The sequence below is a fragment of the Falco naumanni genome, chromosome 7 (genome assembly GCF_017639655.2).
Source record: "Falco naumanni isolate bFalNau1 chromosome 7, bFalNau1.pat, whole genome shotgun sequence".
NCBI lineage: Eukaryota > Metazoa > Chordata > Aves > Falconiformes > Falconidae > Falco > Falco naumanni.
In genome coordinates this window covers 34,243,741-34,265,754 of record NC_054060.1, presented here as the reverse complement: position 1 = coordinate 34,265,754, position 22,014 = coordinate 34,243,741, and the positions used below count along the sequence as shown (strand labels likewise).

At 54.3% G+C, this 22,014-nt stretch overlaps 1 protein-coding gene across 1 annotated transcript in view; it reads left to right on the top strand.

The window, feature by feature from the left end:
* The window catches only part of SAMD4A (sterile alpha motif domain containing 4A), a 108,531-nt gene extending 86,945 nt beyond the window's left edge, over window positions 1–21,586 (top strand). The window contains 10 exon segments of the mRNA XM_040601363.1: window positions 3,296–3,405; window positions 4,049–4,135; window positions 6,818–7,051; window positions 7,053–7,113; window positions 8,478–8,563; window positions 10,811–10,929; window positions 13,250–13,451; window positions 13,757–13,883; window positions 15,663–15,746; window positions 17,876–21,586. Of these exon segments, the coding sequence (XP_040457297.1) occupies window positions 3,296–3,405; window positions 4,049–4,135; window positions 6,818–7,051; window positions 7,053–7,113; window positions 8,478–8,563; window positions 10,811–10,929; window positions 13,250–13,451; window positions 13,757–13,883; window positions 15,663–15,746; window positions 17,876–17,904 (1,139 nt within the window). The 3' untranslated portion in view covers window positions 17,905–21,586.
* The last annotated feature ends 428 nt before the right edge of the window (window positions 21,587–22,014 follow it).

Sequence of the window (22,014 nt, the reverse complement as noted above, 5' to 3'; positions counted from 1 at the left end):
CTGCTGCTCACATCAGACATGGCGTTTCTGACAGTTGTGCCATGACTTCACAATTAGCTGCTGGTAATCAGTGATTAAGGAGTACCTCCGCAGGTGGGCGGCTCACTGCCCCGTGGGGAGCATTAGCGAGTTTGGCTTTCCAAGGACCACGAAATTGCTCTAGATGACCTTGTACGTCCTGGTTGCCTCTTCCCCATGGCAAGGGTGAAAGACCCACCAGCATCCCTTTGTGTGCCTGGGTGGCTCCTTCTCCCCAGCCTGCTCCTAGGATTGCATTCTCCTGGGACCGTTGTAGCTCACCAGAATTAGGAGGCGGTCCAGGGAGGCTGATGCAAAGGGAAAGAAGAGCTGCTTCTGCGCTCTGACTCTCTGCAAAGGCTGGAGGCAGGTGTTCCGCAGGGTTTAAGGTCTATATGAGGTTGCATCTCTCTTCTGAAAATATTCCCGTGGGCTTTGCCGTCACCGTGGACATGCGCCAAAGGCAGATGTCCCCGGAGACACAGGCTCAGGTAGACTTCTAATGTGGCGTCAGTACGGTGGTGTGGGTTTGTGTTAAAATGAAGCTGAGGTTCAAGCCTGCCAGTCCCATGCTGGAAAGAGAGGGCTTTCTGCGTATAGCTTTTTAATTTTTTTAAACAGAATATTGATTTAAGAGGCCTCCGGTAGCAGGGTTTAGGACCGGTGAATGTCAGGACTTTTGGGAAACGGCAAAGTTCAGCCCGTCCGTGCTCAGTACTGGCTTTGCCCCCGTGTCTGCTGTAGGGTTGATCTCCTGGGCAGCATTTGAGGAATTTAATTGAAATGCAGATCCTGATGTGTGTCAGAGGATGGAGAGTGTGAGCAAAACGCAGCGTTTTGGGGCTGTTTGCATCCTCTGCTTGGATGTGAGTGGGGTTTGGGGTCAGCCCAGGCAGTGACTTCTGGCAGATGTATGAATTGCCTTAGGGGACCAAACCAATGGTCTGTCTGTCTTGCCCTGTCCCCTCCAGCAACGAGGTGGTGGTTCAGGAGGAGGTCTGTGACAATCCTTGCCTTGCATGTGGCCCTCAGCAGCATGGGGCTTTTTGGACAGACTACCCACACCATGGGATGTCCCAGCAGTAGGACTGTCCTCCTCGCATCGTCTCATCCCTTTCTGAATAAAGTCTGGCCTCACACTTTGCAGTTGATCACCCTAGAAAACCTCTGAGGTTGGCTGTGTTAGCGAGGGTTATTGGACATGACCATGAAGGTTGTCCTCGTGCTGGCCTCAGGGGTGGTGAGCAGAGCACCAGCACCCACAGCAGCCCCAGCCCGGCAGCAGAAGCACATAGTGGGTAGAAATCCCTCCTGAAAATAGTGCAAGCCCCCAGTCCTCCTCCCCCCTTGGTGGGCATGTTGGGCAGAAGAACTCCATCCATCAGGGCAGCCTTGCTACCAGCCATCCCTCCCTCTCCTGGGGCTCTCCTACACCATCAGCCCCTGCTTGCCATGGGACATGGACTGCACCACCCATTTGATGCATACCCCTTACACTGGTCTTGGGGGCGATCGAAGAGATCAGAGTGTTGCTGCTAACTGGTATTGATCATAGAATCACTGTAGAATCGTGGAATGGCTTGGGTTGGAAGGGACCTTGAAGACCATCCAGTTCCAACCCCCTGCCACGGGCAGGGACACCTCCCACCAGCCCAGGTTGCTCCCAGCCCCATCCAGCCTGGCCCTGAGCACTCCCAGGGATGGGGCATCCACAGCTGCTCTGGGCAGCCTGTGCCAGCGCCTCGCCACCCTCACAGTAAAGAATTTCTTCCTACTGTCTAACCTAAATCTGCCTTCTTTTAGTTTAAAACCATTCCCCCTTGTCCTGCACTCCAGGCCCCTGTAAAAAGCCCCTCCCCAGCTTCCCTGTCGGCCCCTTTGGGTACTGGCAGGTGCTGTCAGGTCTCCCCGCAGCCTTCTCTTCTCCAGGCTGAACAGCCCCAACTCCCTCAGCCTGTCTCCACAGCAGAGGGGCTCCAGCCCTCTGAGCATCTCCGTGGCCTCCTCTGGACTCGCTCCAGCAGGTCCGTGTCCCCCTGATGCTGGGGGCCCCAGAGCTGGACACAGCACTGCAGAAGAAACATTTCCCGAGCCTCCACCTGCTCTCTCCATTCAAGGTGGAGTTTGGGGCTGCCTGGGGCTGAAACGCTGGGGTTTTATTGTTAACTGCACCTGACGTGGGTTGAGATGGGGCTCCTGGGTGTCTCGTGGCAGGAGGAGACAAGAACTGATGGACAAGGGTATTGGTGGGAGTGGAGCAGGTGAGCTCGGTAGGGTAAGGCAGAGCTATTGTTGGGTTGTAGGTGCTAAATAAAGCAGGTCCCGATTTGGCACAGCATTTGAAGGCTTTCGGATGCAAAACAAAAGCGCCGCCGTGGGCACGGTGTGGTGCTGCAGCACAGATGTCTGCAGGGCTCCCCCCCACCTTGTGGGGTGTCACCACAGGCACCCCAAGCCTGCAAAACCCCGAGTGGCTGCTGAGCAGGCTGGAGCAGGGGAGGCCCATATCCCATTGCCTGCTCTGTGGAGGACACCCCCATCGTGGGGTCTGGTGGGGTTTTGCTTGTTGCAGAGGAAGGTTTCCCCTCCCAGGTCCCTCCCTGTTAAGCCACGTTGATGTCAGGAGGATAAAAGTATTTGGGTACCCATCCAGCTGGGCACAGAGGTGCTACACTGCAGATAACGCCTGGGAGGGAAGGAGCCATTTCAGTCAGTGCATTTTGAGGTCCCAAGTCATCTTTATGAAGTGTGTTGTTGGACCATCTTTGATCGCACATCATTTCACCGTGCTCAAAAAAAAAAACAAACAACCCTCTTTATTTCACTTTAAGCAGCCATTTAAAGTTTCAGCACATACCATCTTCTCTCATGCCATAAATCAGGTGTCTGCCATCTGCAAAACAGCCATTTGCTAATCTTAAGCTCGACCGCGCCGTCAGCTTCAGCAGCTCCCCCGCTCCTGGGAACAGGGCAGTGAGGAGCTTGGCGTGCAGCAGCACGACACCGGCTCCCCGCGGGCTAATGGCCAGCGGCTCAGCCACGGAAACCCAGCCTCTGAGGCTGTGTCCTCCTCTGGGGGCTGGTTCCTCCAACCATCCGTATCCATAGCGCTATGTCCTCCAAAAGGTCCAGGAAGGGCAGTAGGGCATCTAAAGCACCAGTGGGGTGGTGGATGGCACCTAACCAGCTCCTGGCGTTGCTGTTGATGCTACTGCGCGCGGTTAAGCCGTGTCTGGAGCTCAGCAGGAGCTCTCATCTCCTTGCCTTTGTGCTGCAGATGTCCCAGCCTGGCTGAAGAGCCTCCGGCTGCACAAGTACGCTGCCCTCTTCTCGCAGATGACGTACGAGGAGATGATGGCCCTCACCGAATGCCAGCTCGAGGCACAAGTACGTCCCACATCAGTCGTAAAGCAATCAGCCACGGTCCCGGTGCTTGCACAGTTGGTAGATGAGATGCCTCCAACACCTCTTTCTGTGTCTTCACATGGAAGGTGTTTCACCCGCAGGTGGTTGGGAAGCGATCGGAGAAAGGAAAATTGGGTCTTTGGGAGTTCCATGTTGTACCCGAGAACGGTCTCATCCCACATTTCTTACCGAGCCCCAGCATGAAAGTCCCATCACTGGGAGCCACACTTGGGTTTTTTTCCAGTTGGGATTAAGTTCAGGAGGTGCAGGGGCACAGTCTGCAGTAACCAGCTGCTCTAAAGTCAGAGGGGTCTTGGTGGCCGATTGCCTTGTTAACCTTTGGAAATGTCCCCGCTTTCAGATTTACCTCTGCGTTATCCTGGGGATGAAGAGGGTCGGTCAGCACCTTTGCTTCCACTGTGTGAGATGTACCAGGAAGGGACAGACTAGCTGGAAATCTCTATCTTCAGCAAGTCTCAAAGTTATTTTCGATGTCCCCTGTGATCCCTGCACTCAGAAATTTGATTAATTTATCGCAGCCCTTTTCATTTAGGGGAGGAAGGATTTGGGTTGACCCGGCTGCCCTGTGGAAATGTTAATGCCAGGTTTTGTGCTGTTTTTGCAGAACGTTACCAAAGGCGCAAGACACAAAATAGTCATCAGTATCCAAAAGCTAAAAGAAAGACAAAACCTGCTCAAATCTTTAGAAAGGGTAAGTAATCACAACCACTTACGTATTTCTTCTTTTTCAAGAAGCCAGGAATTCATTCTGGGGTGAAGTACTCCAGTTACACATGTTGTTGGAATCTTTTGCAGAGGAATCTGTTGTTGGCTTGTTGGCTTGGCCACATCTGAATGATGTCTCAGACACTTCTGTACCAGATGCAGGTTTTATTTGGGGCTGTATTTTGCAGAGTGGCTCCTAATCCATCTCTGACACGCATGCAGCTGGGATGGCTACACCCTGCAGCACTGGTACAAGCCCTGGCCAGCTCCAGGGTGCTCAGAAACACCTGAGCTTTGAGTGATGGAGGGCACCACCCCAGCAACGCTGACTGGAAGGGGGATGTCCATCTGCTGAACCGTGATGCAGGACCAGATGTAGCCACACCAGCCATCGCAGTCCTCTCTGCTGCTGGAGAACCAGCTGGGCAGAGCTTTTAACCCCTGCTTATCCCTCAGCCACTGGGTTATTTCTCCCTTCTCCGTGCCACTGTCCCTCTCATGAGACCCCTCCATCCACAGGGTCAGCATGGGGATCCCCCAGCCCTGTCCCTGCCTCGCTGTCCCCAAAAAGAGAGGGGATATCCCAGTGTCTGTTAGGTCGTTGGCCATGGCTCTTTTCTGGAGCATCATACGGGCAACCAGTCCTTAGATAAAAAGTCAGACACCCACATCAGTGCCTGAACATGTCCAGTTTCCAAGGAGGACCAACAGAAACTTCTTTGTCACTTCAACAAAAGCCTAAACTCTGCAGAAATGGCCATCGGAGAAGCAGCAGCACCACAGATGTGGTGGGAGCAGCTCCCCCAACCTCTCACTATTTATTATCGCAATACTGTATTAGATTTAATTGCACCATCTTCAAACAGCAACTTGCAGAGCCTCCCGCTAGGGGCTTTTAAATACTTATGTGGTGTGTTGCTATTTATTGGTGTTTTCGTTAGCTCACTGCTTCACTATTTATTTATAATATGGGATTGTACTCAGAGTATGGCAGGAGCTAATAAAGCCATATTTACCTCCATATATTAATAATAACTGTTAAATCCAAGAGACAGCCCGCTGGATTGTGCTCGCTTCGGCGATGTGTTTTGCAGGCGATTGCGCAGCCTCTTCCCCTGCTTCTCTGCCTGGGTTTTGAAATACGGTATTGATTCACTGGTGCAGTGCAGGAGCTTAAGCCCAGTTCAGCTGATACAACCAGCCATGCACACTGTAAAATACAGGAGATAAGTGCCAGGGGCTGCTTCTGAGCCCTCTTGGGGTGGGTTTGGGCTCTGGGGCTGTGACCGTGGCCCACGTTGCTGGGGCTCAGAGGTGCCTGTGATCTGCTTTACTTGGGAGGAGATGTCTCTGGTTTTCCAGGCTCCCCATCCAATTTCTTTTTGCTAAACAAGAGCATGTGTGGGACTTGATTTTTTTGGGCAGCGTCTCGCTGCTAAAGATCGCTGCTTTCCTGGAAAGAGCTGCTCCACCCCTCTCTGCCAGTTAGCAGAGTGGGATATTTCCCAAAAAAATAGTGCCCAGCAGACTGGCACCAGGTCTTGGAGAGAAGTGGAGCTGAGACTTCGGAGAGTGAGCCAGGGGTGCAGCAGGAATTAGGGGAACAACCATTTCAGGGCTTCAGCTGGCTCACACGCAGCCTGTGTGCCCACCTCGTGTCTCTGCACTAGGCACAGCCAGGACTCGCTCCAAAAGCTGCCTCTTTCCAAGCGGCATCCTACGAGCCAGACCGTGCAGGAACCTGCAATGAGCTGTTCTGGTCCAGGCTACCTTAAAAACAAAATGCAATTATTTCCCATCAGTGGAACAAGGGTCTGACTGTAGAAAGGTAGTTCTTGGTCCAGACTATAACTGACAGCAAGGCTGGGGGTGTACCCAAATTCTCCCCAGGGTCTCCAAGCTGAATGTTTCCACTATAGGGATGTAAGTTTGCCTGCAAGCTCGTGGTCTCCCCTTCTGTGTCTGACCACAACCCACCCTGCGCCCCTTGAAATCCTCCCTTTCCCCTCTGCACCCACTCCCCCAGCTCATCCCAGTGCAGACAGGGACATCCCCACTTCTCTGCTGCAGGACAGGCTCCTGCATCCCAGTGCAGTCCTGGGCTCCACGATGGTCCCAGGGCATAAGGATACTGTGGCAGGCACTTTGGGGCTGAGCGGTTAATGGAGAGCCAGGTGTGAAGGCAGTGCTTGAAGCTGGAGACAAGCCTGTGGTTAAAAAATATAATTCCAATTAAATAAAGCTGAAATGGTTGTGGGATTGCTGGGGAAGGAGCAAGATACGTGCTGGCCTGGGCGTTGAAATCTCACAGGCTCAGTTGCTGTCACAGAGTTGCCATCTTCCTGGTAGAAATTTGGAAACACTGAAGCTAGGTCATCGCTGGGTTTGTATCCCAGTGCTCGACAGGGCATGTTTTCTCTGGGAGTTCAGGTCCGAGCATACCCACGGATAATCAGACACAGTCCCTGCAGCAGCCCTGGTCTAAGGAAAAGACTCGGTGAATGAAACACGGCTGTTGGAGATGGACTGTGGCAGGGTCCTGGAGCAGGAGGAAGGCTGTCGGCTTTGGTGGGAATTTTCTGGGGAATAACAGTAGGGATCTGGTTCCTAGCTGATGCCCTGTTGTCCCTGCAGAGACAAACCCTCTTCTCTCCACTTGAATCCACAGGACATCCTGGAAGGTGGAAACTTGCGTGTCCCGCTGCAGGAACTACACCAAATGATCCTCACCCCCATCAAAGCCTACTCTTCCCAAAACTCGAGCACGGAGGAGCACAGCCGGGACGCAGACTCGCATCACCCCTCCTCCCTGATGGGCTCCGACAGCCAAGGCTCTGACTGCAAGGACTCTGCCGCGGGGGGGATGCAGCAGCACCATTTGCCGGGATGCGAGGGCGAGTCAGGGGGGGGGCCCTTTGCCCGAAGGCGACCTGCCCGGACAGTTCACCAGAGTGATGGGGAAAGGTGAGCGGCTGTCACTTATTACTGGTGTCCTCGCTGGGGAGAGCTGCTTCAGGGCAGGGTGTGTGCACCGGCAGCACTGGCAGCAGCCTTTCTCTGAGCTCCTGCAAGCCACAGTCCTAGGGGTGATGATTTTTTGAGGCTCCATCACGCTGTGGTAAAGAGGTAAGAGCATGGGTGGGGAGGTGGGCAGTGGTTTTTGGGAGGGGCAGCGATGGGATGGGCTGCCTGCCCCCCCGGTCGGGACAGATAGCATCCTCTCCCTTCCCATTTAGAGCCCTGGAGGCGTCCCACCAGTCCGGAGGTGTTGACAGCAGCATCCCTTAGGCTTGCTTTGTTTGGTGGGATAGCAGTGGCGCATGGGCTGGGTGTGAGCCGTCTAGAGTGCAAATCAGCTGGGTCCAAGCCCCTTTTTAAGCCCTGGATTATATGCAGGACATCCAAAATACCCAGGTGTCATTCCATGCCTGGTGCGGGGTGCACGGCTTTGCATCAGGATTAACACACCGGCAAGTGCACACGAGTGACGTGAAGTAGGGTCTGACCTCCTGTGCTGTGTACAGGGCTCTGGAGCCAATTTGTGTGAGCTTGTATGTGTCCTACCTCCCATCGGTGGCACCTGAGCTGTCGGTGCTGGCCACGTGGCGGGAGATCTCCCTGGGGAAGAGGAGAGAGGAGCCTCAACTGCAGGCTCACGTGGGAGACCAGGAATAGAAAGAAGCTCGTTGGGATGCCACAAAGAAATACCAGCCCCTGTATAAAAGCTTGGTGCCAGATATCTGACCAGCTAATTGACTGCATGCACAAACAAACGTGGGTTTGGGGCCCCATTTTAAACCCGCTGATGAATTCAGCCCGTGACAAATGGCTCCGTCACGCACGAAGCTGCACGTATGGCACAAGCCTTGCCAGGACAAGGTGTCCTCCTGGACCACGAGGCAACCCTGCCTGGGGCTTATGACAGGAGAGACTCGTTTCTGCTTGCTTTTATGGCACTAATTCCAAAAGAGGTTAAAACCCATCGGGATAAGGTGGGAATCTGTTTGCAGCGAGGGCAGATTTTGGCCATAGGAGCAGGAGCTCTGCCAGCGCCTGCTCTTGCATAGGAATAGGGAATAATCCTGTGCCCCTGATATGCTCAGGTCTAATTTTGGTGACTCCAGTGGTGTTACTCTGGATTTACACCATCATAACAGAGAACAAAATCTGGGCCTAAATATAGGACAGCATGGCAGGAATTGGGGAAGGACATTTCTTCTCACTGATGAGAAGACCTGCCCATGGGACAAGGGAAACAGGTTGTCCAAGGTGTTTGTTGGACCCCAGCTCGGTGTTCCCGTGCCCATTTCTCTTTCTTTTTTTTCCAGTATGCACACAACTTTTAGTTTCCCGACCTGACGAAGAGAATATAAGTTCCTATTTACAGCTCATAGACAAATGTCTAATCCATGAGGTGAGTCGTGACAGATCATCCAAAGCTGTTGTTCTCATCACTTAGGAACTGTTTCCAAAGTGTCTGTTTATGTAAACTTTTTGGTTTCTAGCACAAATATTTTGGGGGGGTATTAACGGGAATTCTGACAGAGCGGGACTGGAGCAGGAGGTAGTTCCAGCGTGGTGCATGGACACGTTGCTCCCCCCTACGCTCACTTAGTTGCCAAGGTCTGGAGCTGGGAAATTCATCTGGCTCGTGACAGTCCGATCAACAGCTGGATGAAAGAAAAACACCCAGGATGAACATGCAGGCTGTTTCTATGACACAGACCCGATGATCCCTCGGCGTTGCCGCCTGCTGTTTTGCAGCATGTGGTCCTGGGGTTTTGCAACAGGGGCATCTGCTTCTGCTCCCGGCAGATCTGCCTTTGCCAGGTGATGGCTTGGGATGGCTGAGGCAGTGCCACAGGGCTCTGGCACGCTCCTGCCTGGTGGCAGGGAGGGATGGCCCGTGTCCCCAGTGTCCTGCAGCATTTTGTACCCATGCTGGCTGCACCTGGAAGGACAAGCTGCTTCTCAGCGCCTGCCCATATGGCGGGGGTCAGGGGAAGATCGCACGCCCTCTGGTAGGAGCTGCAGGCTTTAAAAGTTTCTCAGTTATTTGTTTATAGAAAAATGTGCTGGAAAGCACGGGAAAATCTCCTCCAGAGAGGGCTGGTGGCTGCAAACCCTAAAAGGTGGTGCACAGCACGTGGAAGAGGAGAGAGGCAGCGTGCAGCCCCTTTCCTTGCAGCTGAAGCCAACTCCCGAGCCACGCTTATGCAAAGGTTTGATCCATGGATCTCTGCAGGGCCACACACAGGGCATCTGGAATTGGGGTGAAATTGTTGGATCCCGGGCAAAATGGAAGCGCTTCATCATATTTTCTGAACCGTGCTCTTGGGCACCTCTGTCAGTCGCGGGCGGGGGGTTCGGTGCATTTTGCTGGCAGTGCCTGTGGTGCCAGCTGACATTTGGCCCTGTGTGGTATCGGGGTGGCACCCACTGTTGGGGTTTGCTGCAAAATGAGTTCAGAGCCATCGATACGGTCGTCTTGGTGCTTTACATAGTGGAAAACAGCTGGAGGGGCTGGAGCGGGGAGTATGTTGTGCCCCCACTTGCTCCCCTCTTGGACAGCATCAGAGCCTGGAAATGGTGCCTGGACTTTCTGAATGGCCGAGCAGGGTATCTCGGGGGGAGCAGAGGTGCCAAGAAAGGGACAAGGGTGGTGGGAGCAGAGGGGCCAGGGCTGGAGAGCAGAGCCAGGAAGACATGGAGCTGCAGAGGGGCTCATTTTCCAGGAGCACCCAGGGTGGCCGTGGTGACGCAGCATCACCCCACCAGTGCCAGCCTGTGTCCCAGGAGCACTGTCTGTGTCGGCTCCGGTGTAATCAGCGCTGGGGGAGAGCGTCTCCTCTGGAAGGCGGTTCAGAGCAATCAAGTCAGATGCTAATTAGCCTCCAGATTGTCCTCCGGAGACCTCTACTCCTCGCTGCCGCCGGCGTGGAGACGTTGGGTGTCTAAAGTTAGCTGTGGTGGGCACGTGGGTGTCCCCGTAACCCACACCGTAACCCACACCGGCTGCCAGGAGGTCTGGGGCGTTTTGGGAGGAGGTTCTGTCCGCTGCATGGGTGACCTTCGCAGGGAGCCTGGCGGGTGACAGAGCTCACCCTGGGTGACCTCCCACAGAAGCCGTCGGTGCCAGGAACGGAGCCGAGCTCTGCCCAGCCCGGAGGAGGAGGACAGGATGCAGGATGCCGTAGAGCAGCTCTGTTTTCCAAATCCCAGCTTTTTCCCACCCTGGCAACATTTTCTAGAGCCCCGTCCAGGTGACAAGTGTCACCACCTGGCAGGGACCAGCCATCAATCCATGGGAAGCTGCACTCACAGCCTGGCAGCGGGCAGGGAGCCCGGGGCTGGGGCAGGGAGTGGGGAAGCTGTGGGGAAGCCCTGCTGTGCTGGAGCTGGGGGGGCGGCAGCCTCGGGGACAGAGCCGGGCCATCGCTCAGGGGCGCAGGGGACACTGCCGGAGCGTTTTCTCCACCTGAGATGAGTAAATCCTCAAGAGAGACCGAGGTTTCCCTCTGGACTTGCCAGTGGGGCTCGACTCATGCCACCGCCCGCTCCAGCTGGTTTTCTTTAGCCACACACCCACAGACGCATCTCTGCTCACTTTGTCCAGAAAAATATTCATGTTTCCTTTTTTTCTCTCTTTTTTTGGGGGCAGGCGTTTACAGAGATCCAGAAGAAACGGCTGCTGTCATGGAAACAGCAGGTGCAGAAACTCTTTCGGTCTTTCCCTCGGAAATCCCTACTGGAGCTGTCAGGCTATCGGCAGCAGAGGAGGTACGTGGAATTTCGGGGGTGGAGGGGTGGATGCAGCATCTGGGGGTCCGGCAAGAGCATCTCAAGTGGGACCAGTGTCTCCCAACAGGGAGGGTTGGATCCTGCCAGGTTCAGAGTGGCATTTTGGGAGGGAAGAGGCTTGGAAAAGCTTCAGTGATAAAACCCCAGGCACTGGCTGGGAAGTGAAAGCAGCAGTAAGTTCGCTTGTAAGTGTGGTCGGTGCTTACCCCGGCGGTTGTGCCCCTGCCTGCTGCCCTTTGCTAAGTACATCAGCGCTGGAGTTTCACCAAAAAGCCATCAACTGGCAAAAAAAGGCTTGGAGCCTGCAGAGGATGCAGAGGGCTGGGGTCAGAACGCTGGGTAGGGCTGTATTGCAAACACTGTGTTCGCTCACTTCCAGGGTGATGCTGGATTTTGGGGCATCCTAGAAAAATGTTGGGGTTATGGCAAAGAAGATACATTTTTAGATGAGTTTTAACAATAACATCAGCCTTTTGTTTCATTTTGCTAAGTCTAAGTTTTATTGCAGTCTCGTGCAAGTTCTTTTTTCTCAAAAAGGAAATGTTTTGGAGATAACTGGGAGCATTGGGACAGCTGGGATGCGAGTTCGGAAGGAACAAGCGCAGAACCAGAGTGTTCCCCAGTGCTATGAAATAAAATATTTTGGAATGGAGAAAAATAAGATGTTTCAGTGTTTGTGGCACGATCGGATGCAGAACAGGCAAGAGCAAAGGTTTTTGATGGACCCATTTGGTCTGGGCCGTCACTGGTGCAGCAGTTTAGCTGCGCAGCCAGGCTGACCCCAAGCACAAGATAGAGCCGCTGGCTTGAAATGATGCCAGTCCCTTTCCTGGAGCCACCCAGGATGCTCTCCAGTTTCATTGCTGCTTTTGGGTGGTTTGCATTTTACGTGTCTTCTGTTCTTTCTGCTCCTGGGAAGCTGCGGGCGAGGAATGAGCATGCAGCCAGCCCTGGTTTTCTCATGGGGATTCAATGGCAAGAGAGTTTCTTGGAAGAAGTTTAAAGAAAACCCGTCATACTCCTGCCTAGTAAATTTATCTGGTTTTGGAATCCCAGCGTGCTCATGTCGTCTGCAGCATGTTTGCAGCCACCCACACAAGCAGGAGAGACGAGGGCTGGGAGGAAGGTGAGCTGAAACATCTGTGAGGATGATGAAGCTGGAGAAGGGCAGGAGGGAACGGGGAGTGTAAAAGCAACCGCAGCGGTGCGTTTGCGGAGTGCTCCTACCTTTAAACCTGGTAATGGCATTGCTGTCCTGCTGCCCAGCTGATCGGGCAGAGCCACCAAGCTGATGTTGTGCAGAGGAGACCCACACTGCTTGTGTTTCCAAGGATTACCTGATGTTTTTTGTCATTCCTCTGGTTTTAAATGGGGAGGGATGCCGATGTGTGCAACCCTCCCCTCCAAGGAATAACAAAGATGGTTTTGTGCCCTGAGGCCAGTGTCTCGGGACGTTTGGGCTGCGTGGTCTTGGGTCCAGATGGTTTTGCTCTGACCGCAGGGAGCTGGATGAGGTTTGCAGTGCAGAGACGGGAGCAGGTGCAGAGCCAGTCCCACCTCTGCAGGAATGTGCCTTTTGGTCGTCCCCTCCCTAGGAAATCTTGGATTTGTTAGGTAATTTTAACCAAATTTTACAGAATTTGAGACATGGTCTCAGAGAGGACCATGTTTGTAAAAATAAGCCTCCTGGAAGGGGAGGCGGCCTGACCCTTCAAGCATTCCCACAAAAGAAAACCCAACAGCATCAGCTGAACCTTTATTAGACACTAGAGAATCCACACGAGAGATCCCTTTTGTACAGTTCAAAGGCATGAAGAGTTTTAAGTCAAAACCCAAGAAATCAGATGCTGCTAGCTCCAGTGCCCAGGGAATTACCTGCATTATTTTGACTTGCATTTAAGAACAGGCCTATTTTGCAGGAGTAAAATAAACTTTAAAGAAAAATAATGAGAATCTGACAACTGCAGAAGGGGGAGAGGGTGACTGGCAGGTGGGAAGAAGAAAGGATGCCGCTGCGGTATGCCCAGACCTCCTCCTTCCCACTGCACGTGCGGATGGAGGACCATCCTCAGCAGGATGGGAAGGTCGGGGCAGGAGCAGAGCTTGCGGTGGTCCGGTGGCCGTGGGATGGGCACGGGGTGGCGAACCCCAGTACGGCACTTTGCAACAACACTGGGGCACGCTCGGGACGTTTGGCTGTTGGTCTGAGCGCACCAAACCAGCCGCTCGCCCCCGTGCCAGCGGCACCGTCCCCTCCCAGGGGCCCGTTTCTCACCCTCGGTGCTTTCTCTCTCCGCAGCCGAGGCTTTGGCCAGTCGAACTCCTTACCGACAGCCGGATCTGCAGGGGCAGGACTGGGCCGGCGGAACCCCCGCCAGTTCCAGATCCCCTCCCGCAACCTCCCCACTGCCCGGCTGGGGCTGCTGGGCCCCAGTGGGCTGCTGGGCACCCCCCAGCGCAGCCCTGCCGCCAGCCCCGCCATCCTCAAGCAAGGCAGACAGGTTGGTCAGCGTTGACGGCATCTCCAGCTTTTCCAGACAAGCTTCCTTTGCTTTTCCTCCTCTAAATTATTCAGATCCCTGGATTTGTTCTCCTTTTCAAGCGAGCAAGACCAGTTTGCTGGCCTTTGAGTTGCGCTCTCCTCCGGGCAGCGGGATGCAGAAGAGGGAGCGGCGGCGGGGGGCGGTGGGGGGAGGCAAACCAAGGGGTGGGGGCCGGGGAAATGAGCCCAAGGGGAGTTATAAATACACAGCACAGAAGCCTCCGTTTCACATCCCACACCCCTCTTTCTGTTTGCTTCCCACAGAACCTCTGGTTTGCCAACCCCGGCGGCAGCAACAGCATGCCCAGCCGGAGCCACAGCTCGGTGCAGAGGACGCGCTCGCTGCCGGTCCACACCTCCCCGCAGACCATGCTGATGTTTCAGCAGCCAGGTAGGAAGCAGACATTTGCTTTTTCACTTACCCACAGCCTGGCGAGACGAGGGGAGGCTGCATGAAAGGCTCCCTGGCGGGGAGCCTCGCCACAGGCACGCCGCTGTGCCGGCACGCTTGTAGCCAGGCTCGCCGCTGGCTGGCACAGCCCGAGCTGGGTATCTTTGGCACTAGTGGGATTAATGGGTTGATTGACCCAGTGGCATCACCGGAAGGATTTTTGACCCTGTATATAACATCTTGGCCCTGTATAGAAGTGTTGGTGCCTTACCTAGCTTCTGAGGGGCTTCATGCCAGGTGGGGAAGGCGGTAGCTCATCCGTCACCTTTTTTGCTCATGTGTGGACACAGAGACCTGGTGGGGAAGGACTGCCCACTCAAGGGGATTTCTTTTCATGATCCGTGTGAAGGCAAATGGTGCTACATCGGTGCTTCCCTCCCAAACACTGTGAAAATGCTCCCACATATAGGAGCATCCTCTGATTCAGGAGGGTTTCTGCTGAACTTGACCCCTGAACCTGGAGCATCCTACCAATTAGGATATTCATGCTTTTTTTCTCTGTGTATCCCTTCATTAGCCTTTAAGCCTGGCTTTTCTTACCAGCACGCTTACCATAACGTTTTATACCACAGGACAGGGATTTACACACACACCCCAGTAAACTAAACCTCATCCATAAGGTTCTGCCGTGGTCTCGGCTTGGCAGCTCCCCTCACATCACACGCCTGCGGTGTTTTAGCTGCATGATTTAGGCAGCAAATGTCCTGTCCAGCAAAAGCAGCGTCTGTTTTTGGGTATTGATTAAACACCAGGACAAGGGCACATTTTTGCATGCGCTGAGGGAGAATAAATAGGTTTCTCTTTGCATGTTAGCCTGCGGTGACTGAGGGCGTAGGAGGATTAGGGAGCCAAAGATGCAGACCGAGTCACGAAGAAAATAAGCAATAATGTGGTGCTGGGCTCTCAAACCACTTTTCATCAGGCTGCGGGGACCTCAACCCTCCTGAATCTCATCCCATGTTCCTGTGAGCCCGTGGCAAGCAGGAGATGCCACCCAGCAGTAGCAATAGCTGTATTTGCAGCTTTTACTGCAGAACATGCACAGTTTGATGCAGTAGGGATCAGGCCGGGGTGCTGCAGCACACCAAACTTCGTTCACCCCCTTTTTTTGTGCTCACCCCCCACCTGGGGTGGTGGCAGCGGGGCCGTGGGCGACCGAGCAGCCGGTGAAGCCGGCCATGGAAAAGCCGGCTGGCGGCTCCGCCGGTCTGTGCTGCCATCCCACGTCCAGCACTAGCCCTGCCTGCACGCTGCCTGCGTGGGCAGCTCCCGGCTCCCCGGAGCCACCGGAAGGTTTTGCACATACTGAGGGTTTTGCGGGGCTTGGGCAAGGGGAGAGCCCGGGGCTGTCCCCTGCTGGGGCGGGGGTCCCGCTCTCACCCCAGCTCCCCCACAGCATCTCTGACTGGTGCCTGAACCCCTCGTTTCCATCCATCTCCTGCTGCAATGCCATTGCCTCTTCCCAGGTTTACCCCTTATTGAGAAGAAATAGGGGAGCAATGACTATTTTTGCAACTGTCTCTTGCCGGCTGTGATGGTTGCACCAGGAAGCAAAGCGCTGCCAGAGTCCGGCCGTGCGGTCAGAGCCTTCCGGGGCATCTTTCCAGTGGTTTCCTCCCTCGCGCGCACCCGTGCCGGGCAGGCAGGGTGTGCAGGGCAGGCAGGCGGGAGCCCTGCTAGGTCCCCTGACCAAAGTCTCCTGTCCCTTTCTCCCCACAGAGTTCCAGGTGCCGGTGACTGAACCTGACATCAACAACAGGCTGGAGTCCCTGTGCCTGAGCATGACGGAGCACGCGCTCAGCGGTGAGCACTCCCTCCTCCTTGGACTCTTCCAGCACGTCCACGCTGCCTCCACCGAGCCCCCTGGCACCTGTCCCGTTACCCCCAAAACCTGGGACAGGCTGTGGCTGTGAGGGGTCAGGATGACGGTGGGGCTGGATGCACAGATGCTCCCGGGGATGCTCCTGGGAGGGGTCGGACGGGGACACTGGCTTCTCTCGGCGAAGCAGCCGGGGCAGGGGGTAAAACCGAACACAGGGTTCGCATGCAGCACTAGTGGAGTCCGTGCTTATTAGCCACTAGTTAGCTTGCTAATAATAATTAGTATTAGCTCACTAGTCTGTTACTAGTTTTTAATAAAAGCCCCTGCCACCAGTGCGCTCACGTGGCTCACGGGCTTGGGAGTATTTTACCCTTCTGCCACCAGCATCCCTCGTTTGGCCGGGGGGTGCGGGAGCCCAGGACACGGGGCTAAAACCCTGTCGGGCGCTGTGCCGGGCGCTGTGCCGGTGGCACTGACGGCTCCTCACCTGTGCCCGGGGTGGCTGCAGCTGCCAGCTCAAGCAGGGGGTAACAGGCATGGGGAGGGAGGAGGACCAGGCAGAAAAACAGGCAGGAAAGCTGGAAAAGGCAACAGCAGCGCAATGGAGAGCCCGGTGCAGCAAAAAGCACCGGCACCAGAAGCGCCTGGCACCCCTCGCCGATGCACTGGACCCCCAAGCAGAAGGATGACCCCTCTCCCCGGCAAAGGGACGAGCACGGCCACCAGCATTGCCCAGACCCTCCTGAATAACCAGCTGGGGTCTCGCCCCGGCAATCCCCGGACTGTGTGGAACAGTTGAGGACGGGAGCCCTCGGGGAAGATGAGTGCCACCGGGGAGGATGAGTGCTACCGGGCTCCCTGCAGCAACGCCACAGCCCGGCCGGGGAGAGGGACGGAGGAGCCAGGACTGTAAGAGGCAGCAGAGCCCTGGCAGCGCCGCAGCAGCATCCCTGGCTGGGAAGACAAGGACACTTCTGTCACCCGAAGCGGTTCTCCGGCGTGTGCCCAGGCGAGGCTTAGCTGTCTTGTTCCTCTGCAGGGTACTGTTCCTCCGAGTTATTTTTTCCAGGTTGCATACCCGAGCCTCTGGAAACCGGTTGTGCTATAAATAGCTCTTAAAAAAATAAACCTTCGGGGGAGAAAAAAAAAAAAAAAGGCGTAACAAACCTGTTTGTTTTTAGTCTTAAGAAGGGAGGTGGCCGTGATGCCCTGGGTAGCGTAACAGGGAGCGCTCTGTTCGTGGGCTACCCCGGGAGCTGCCCCCCCCGCCCACGCTCTCCATCCCAGGGATGGGGGTTTGGGATGAGGGACGGGGGGCGGTTGGGGCCGGAGGAGGGCTGGGGGGTGGGAAATGCTGCTGGGTGTTGATTTCTGGCCCCATAAGAGCTGCCGGTGCCCAGGAGGTGGCGGAGGGGGGGGGGGCTACTGGCTGCAGGGTCCTTTGTGTGGCGTTGGGATGGGTCGTGGACCCCTCGTTCCTGGGCTCGGGGCTGCAGCTGAACGTGTCCCTGCTGTGATGGGACGCTGGGGACAGGGGCTCTGGGGAGACAGAAATGACTCGGGGCGGGGGGTTGGGTGCTGCCATCATCCTCAGACGGAGGAAAATTTTGCATCCTCTGCGGTGCAGGTGTTGCAGGGCCAGGTTAGCTGGGGGGAAGGCAGCCCCCCGCGACTGGCTCCAGCTCCGTCCCCCCACTCCTGGGCAGTGGGTCATGAACTTGACCTGCTGGGGGGGGGCGTTCCCAGACTTACACCCATCTTGCAGTGAGTCCAGGCTGCCCAGAAGCCCCCTCTGCTCCGGGGAAAGGTGCCATGGGGACGGGGCAGAAAGCCTGGACTGGTGTTGGAACAGCGACCTGGGGGGCTGCCGCGGGGTGGGGACAGACGGTGGAATGGAGGCACTGGCAGAGTGCTGACACCCCAGAACCCCTCTGCACCCCCCTGGGGTGATGGGGAGGGGGTGGCTTCGCCGTGCCACCTCACCGTAGGGTCTGCGGGTTGAGGGTGCTCTGGGGGTCCGTTCCCCTCCACTCCCCAGCTCAGGGGATGCTGGTGCGAGGTGAGCAGCTGCTCGCCGGGGCTGCTGCTAACTCTGCCTTCCTGCTTGCAGATGGTGTCGACCGAACCTCCACGATCTAGAAGGCGTCGCAACGGGGACGCTGGCCGGGAGAACAACTGCTGCGGGTCCAGCGGCGAGGTCGGGGCTTGCAGGGAGCCTCAGCGATAGCTTGCATCCTTTCTCCTCTCTCTCCTCCTCTCCTCTCTTTTTCTCTCTCTCCTGTTTTAATTTTGTGAATGTGTAGATTGTCCTTGTGAACATATCATTAGACTTGGAATTTGTGTTGTCATTTATTACATCCATGCTAGGGGGGAAAAAATGGCAAAAAAAATCGACAACGATGATGAAAAGCATGGGGAGGGTGGGGAAGGACGCGGCAGGAGAGTGCTGACAACGGAGGGTTCACCAGAGCACCATGGGCAAGCCCTGTTTCTGGACAAGGATACGAATGAGTGCCGAGTATCACACAGGGGCATGTGTGACCAAAAACCCTTTGAGGAGGATTTGCCAGTCCTGCCAGGGGCTTCGGGGCCGGTGGTCCCATCTCTTGAGTTTTGCTGCCTTCAGGCACAGACTGGCCCGGCGAGCCCAGAGTTAAAAAACAAAAAACAAATCAAAACCAAATAATAATGAAAATAACCCCAAAATTTCCTTTCAGTTTAGCCAAGAGCATCCGCAGTTTCGATGCAGCATTGTGCACCGGGCAGAGGAGGCGGAGGGTCGGCGGGCGCCTGCTGGGCGTGGGGTCGGTCCCCTGTCCCTGCGCCCCTGGCATGGGTCAGGGTGTGGGGACGTGGGGGTGGTGGGGGGGTGGGGTGTCTCGTCTTGCCCAGCAGAGGGTCCCGGGGGATGTCAGTGAAGGGGGGGGGACACTGGGTGAGTTTCCATGTCTCTTGCCTTGCCTGCGCAGGTACCAGGAAGGTGCTGCATCTTGGCTTTACACATTTGGCCCCAGCCTGCCAAAATCCAGCCATAAGGGGCTTTTCCAGCCCAGGGGCGGCTAACGAGGGATGAAAGAGGCTCGGGAGCAAGCCTGTGGTTTTATTTAGCCAAATTAAAAAAAAAAAACAAGCCCCAAAAGGCACCAAAATGCAGCTTCACAGCCCCCTTTTCTTGGCATTAAACACATGCCAAGGAGGAGACTGTGGCTGTGGCTTGGCTGCCCCCTTGCCCCCTGCCACAGGGAGCTAAATTTGAGCCAAGGGCATTAAATCGGTAAATCCGACACGGTGCTGCTCAAGCCCGTGCTCAAAGCAAGAAGGGGGACAGAGAAGCCATCAGTGCAACAGTGATGCTTGGCATAGTGGCAGCTTTGCTCCTGCTGGTCCTCATGCTGCTCCGAGTCTTCTGATGGAATAATAAATCGAAGATTAATTAAAGAAAGGAGGTGATGGGTGGGAGCAGCAGCCATGGAGGTTGCAGCAATATTCCCAAAATGAGCTGGACCGTAAGCACCGATGGGCAGCAGTGTGTGCTGGGACCAGTGGGAGCAGGGCTGGGGGCTAAGGGGAACCAGAGCATCGGCTGGGCCAGCAGGGATGGGAGATGTGTGAATCCATTTGCCATGCAGCATTTTTAAGTTGTTTTCTAAAAAAAAAAAACAACAAAAAAACCACAAAAAAAACACAAGTGCCAAATGCAATGTTTTATGTTTGCCATTCCTTGGTGCCCTGCTTCCCAGCAGGCATGAGATGGGGTGGGGTGTGCGGGGGGGAGCGGAGAAGGGGAAAACGGAAAGCGAGGGAGGTCGGGAAGAGGTGTGAGAAGGTGAAGGCAAAGAGGGGGCTGGAGGGGGCTGAGCCGCAGGCGCCGGCCGGCGCTGGACACTTGGGTCACCCCCTGAGCATCCCCAGGTTGTATGAAACCGAGGTGTGAACACAACCGCTGTAGCAGGAGCCTTCCTCGGGAAAGGCTCAAATGTATTTACGGAGCTGAAATTCTATTTATTCCTTCGCTGACTATAGAAACAGAGGTTATCTGATTGTTAAGAGATATTATTTTGGATATATTACCTATTAACTTGCTATGGCTGGTAACCATGATAATGTCTGTTATTAACAACCACCAAATAATTCAATTGTTTTTTCCTTTTGTTAAAAAAAAAAAAGAGCTTCTTTTCCATTGACAGTGTTAATAACGACTTAGTTGTGTTTGCTGTTCCTTGGTTGTTTTTTTCTAAGTAACACAAAAAAATAATCGTGGCTTCAGTTGCGTTCAGGAAGTCCTGCTTGGCCCTGGGATGCCTGTGCTGAGTGCAGGCAGCAGAGGTCCAGAAAAAGAAGTTCAGAAAAAAAAAAGAAAAAAAAAAAAAAAAAAGCTTGAATCCTAAAAGAAAATAAAAATTATTTATAAAAAGAAAAAAGGGGAAAAAAAACAAAAAAACAAAAAAAAACCCACAAAAAACCAGTTGCATGAGTGAGGCTGTGAAGTCAAATCTTTAGTAATAAAGCGGCAGTGCCTTTCTTTTTTGTATTCACCCGTTCACCCCACGTGCAACTGTTTTGTACCACGCGCGCGTTGTGGCTAGGGCGATGTCGCCACCACGGGGGCCCTCGGTGTTGGGTGGGCATCTCCCCCCCACCCTGCTCCCCCAGAGACAGCCCCTGGTGCCCCCAGCGCCCACCGGGGACCTTTTACTGGTGCTGTTCCCCTGAGCCGTCCCCGGCTGCGGCGGGGAGGCCGGCCAGCTCAGCGCCCAAGTGTCCTTGGGTCCGGCGGATGCTCCCCGTGGCTGCGACACCCGGGGGGGGGGGGGGGAAAAACCAACCACAAAACCTTTTTTTTTTCCGAGGTGTCCTCCCCCTCCCCAGGGACAAGCCCTGCGCTTGACTGGACTTGAGCTGGGCTTTGCTTTGGCTTGCTCAGCTCATTAAAAAAATCTTAGCGGGGGTCAAGCCCAGCCAGCATCCAGCAGGAAAATCCAAAACTGTGATTTACGCTCGCAAGTGGCGCGGAGCAAAGCTCAAGGTTGGTCAGCACTTAGGGAAACGATTTCTGTTGTCACCTTTCTCCATGTCGGGGTGCGGCTGTGCCCCAGGTTTGGCTTTCTGAATGTGCCTGATGGAAAGTGGGTCCTGCAGACGTCTATAATTTGCACACAGCGACGATAACACTAAAGTTGATTTTATACGAGTCATCAGAGTTTGCAAAGTGAGTTTTATTTTTTGTATTCCTTTATCTTTACTTAAAGGTGAATGTGTATTCCTCTGGGAGGAATAGGAAGAAAAAAAAAAAACAGGAATGTTAATAATGTTAAACAGAATACTTCCTCCCTTATTAATATATATATAACCCTTATGTATTTATGCATACTGTAAGCTTACTTTAAAAAGCTTTGAACTCTCTTCTGTTGCATGCCGTTCCTGGGCAGCCTTTTATTGTACATGCATGCCTTTAGTCCTGGTTTTTCTGTACAAAGTTAGTGCACAAAGAACTATTTTTGCCTAGTTAATGTTGCCGAGCAATGCATATTTTAAATTTCTTTTCTTTTCTTTTCTTTTTTTTTTTTGTCATATATGGAAATAGCATGTTTGTTACATGTAAAAGCTTCCCGATATAAAGAAATACTAATGTTTGGAGATGCCGGTCTTTGCAAGTGTACAGTTTTCAAATGTTGTTCCCAGTGAAACACCCTCGTGATTTCAACTTGCTCCAATGTATTTATTACTCATTTCCTCCCATGTAACTAGGAATCATGGCTATATTTCATATCAACGTTATATTGAAAGTGAAGGGAGATGATTAATACAAGGTTTTGTAACACTGGGGTGTGGCGCCTCCTTATTTATCCTCTTTTTGGCAAATGGCCTCGTACTTAAAACAAAAAAAAAATAGCATAAAATAAATGCCCGGTCCCATGGGGTAAGGGAGGAGGAGTGGCGCAGTTCTGCAGCGGGGTTTAGTGTCATTATATAAAGCCCGTGGCAGGGCTTAGAAACCCCCGGCATCCCCCATGCAGCTGCATCTCTGTCCCTTTTGGATGCCCACGCCCCGGGAGCCGTTCAGATACGGGATTTTCTTTTGAAATGAGCAGGAATCGGGGCTGAGCAGCTTGGAGGCTGCGGAGACACGTGGCTAAAAAGCCTCAGCTGTGGAGGTGTTTGGGTCCGGTTTTTAAGGCTGGGCTGGTTCTGGTCTTAAAACCTGCAAATTTCAGACCCACCGTGGGCCAGAGCAGGCCCAGAAGGATG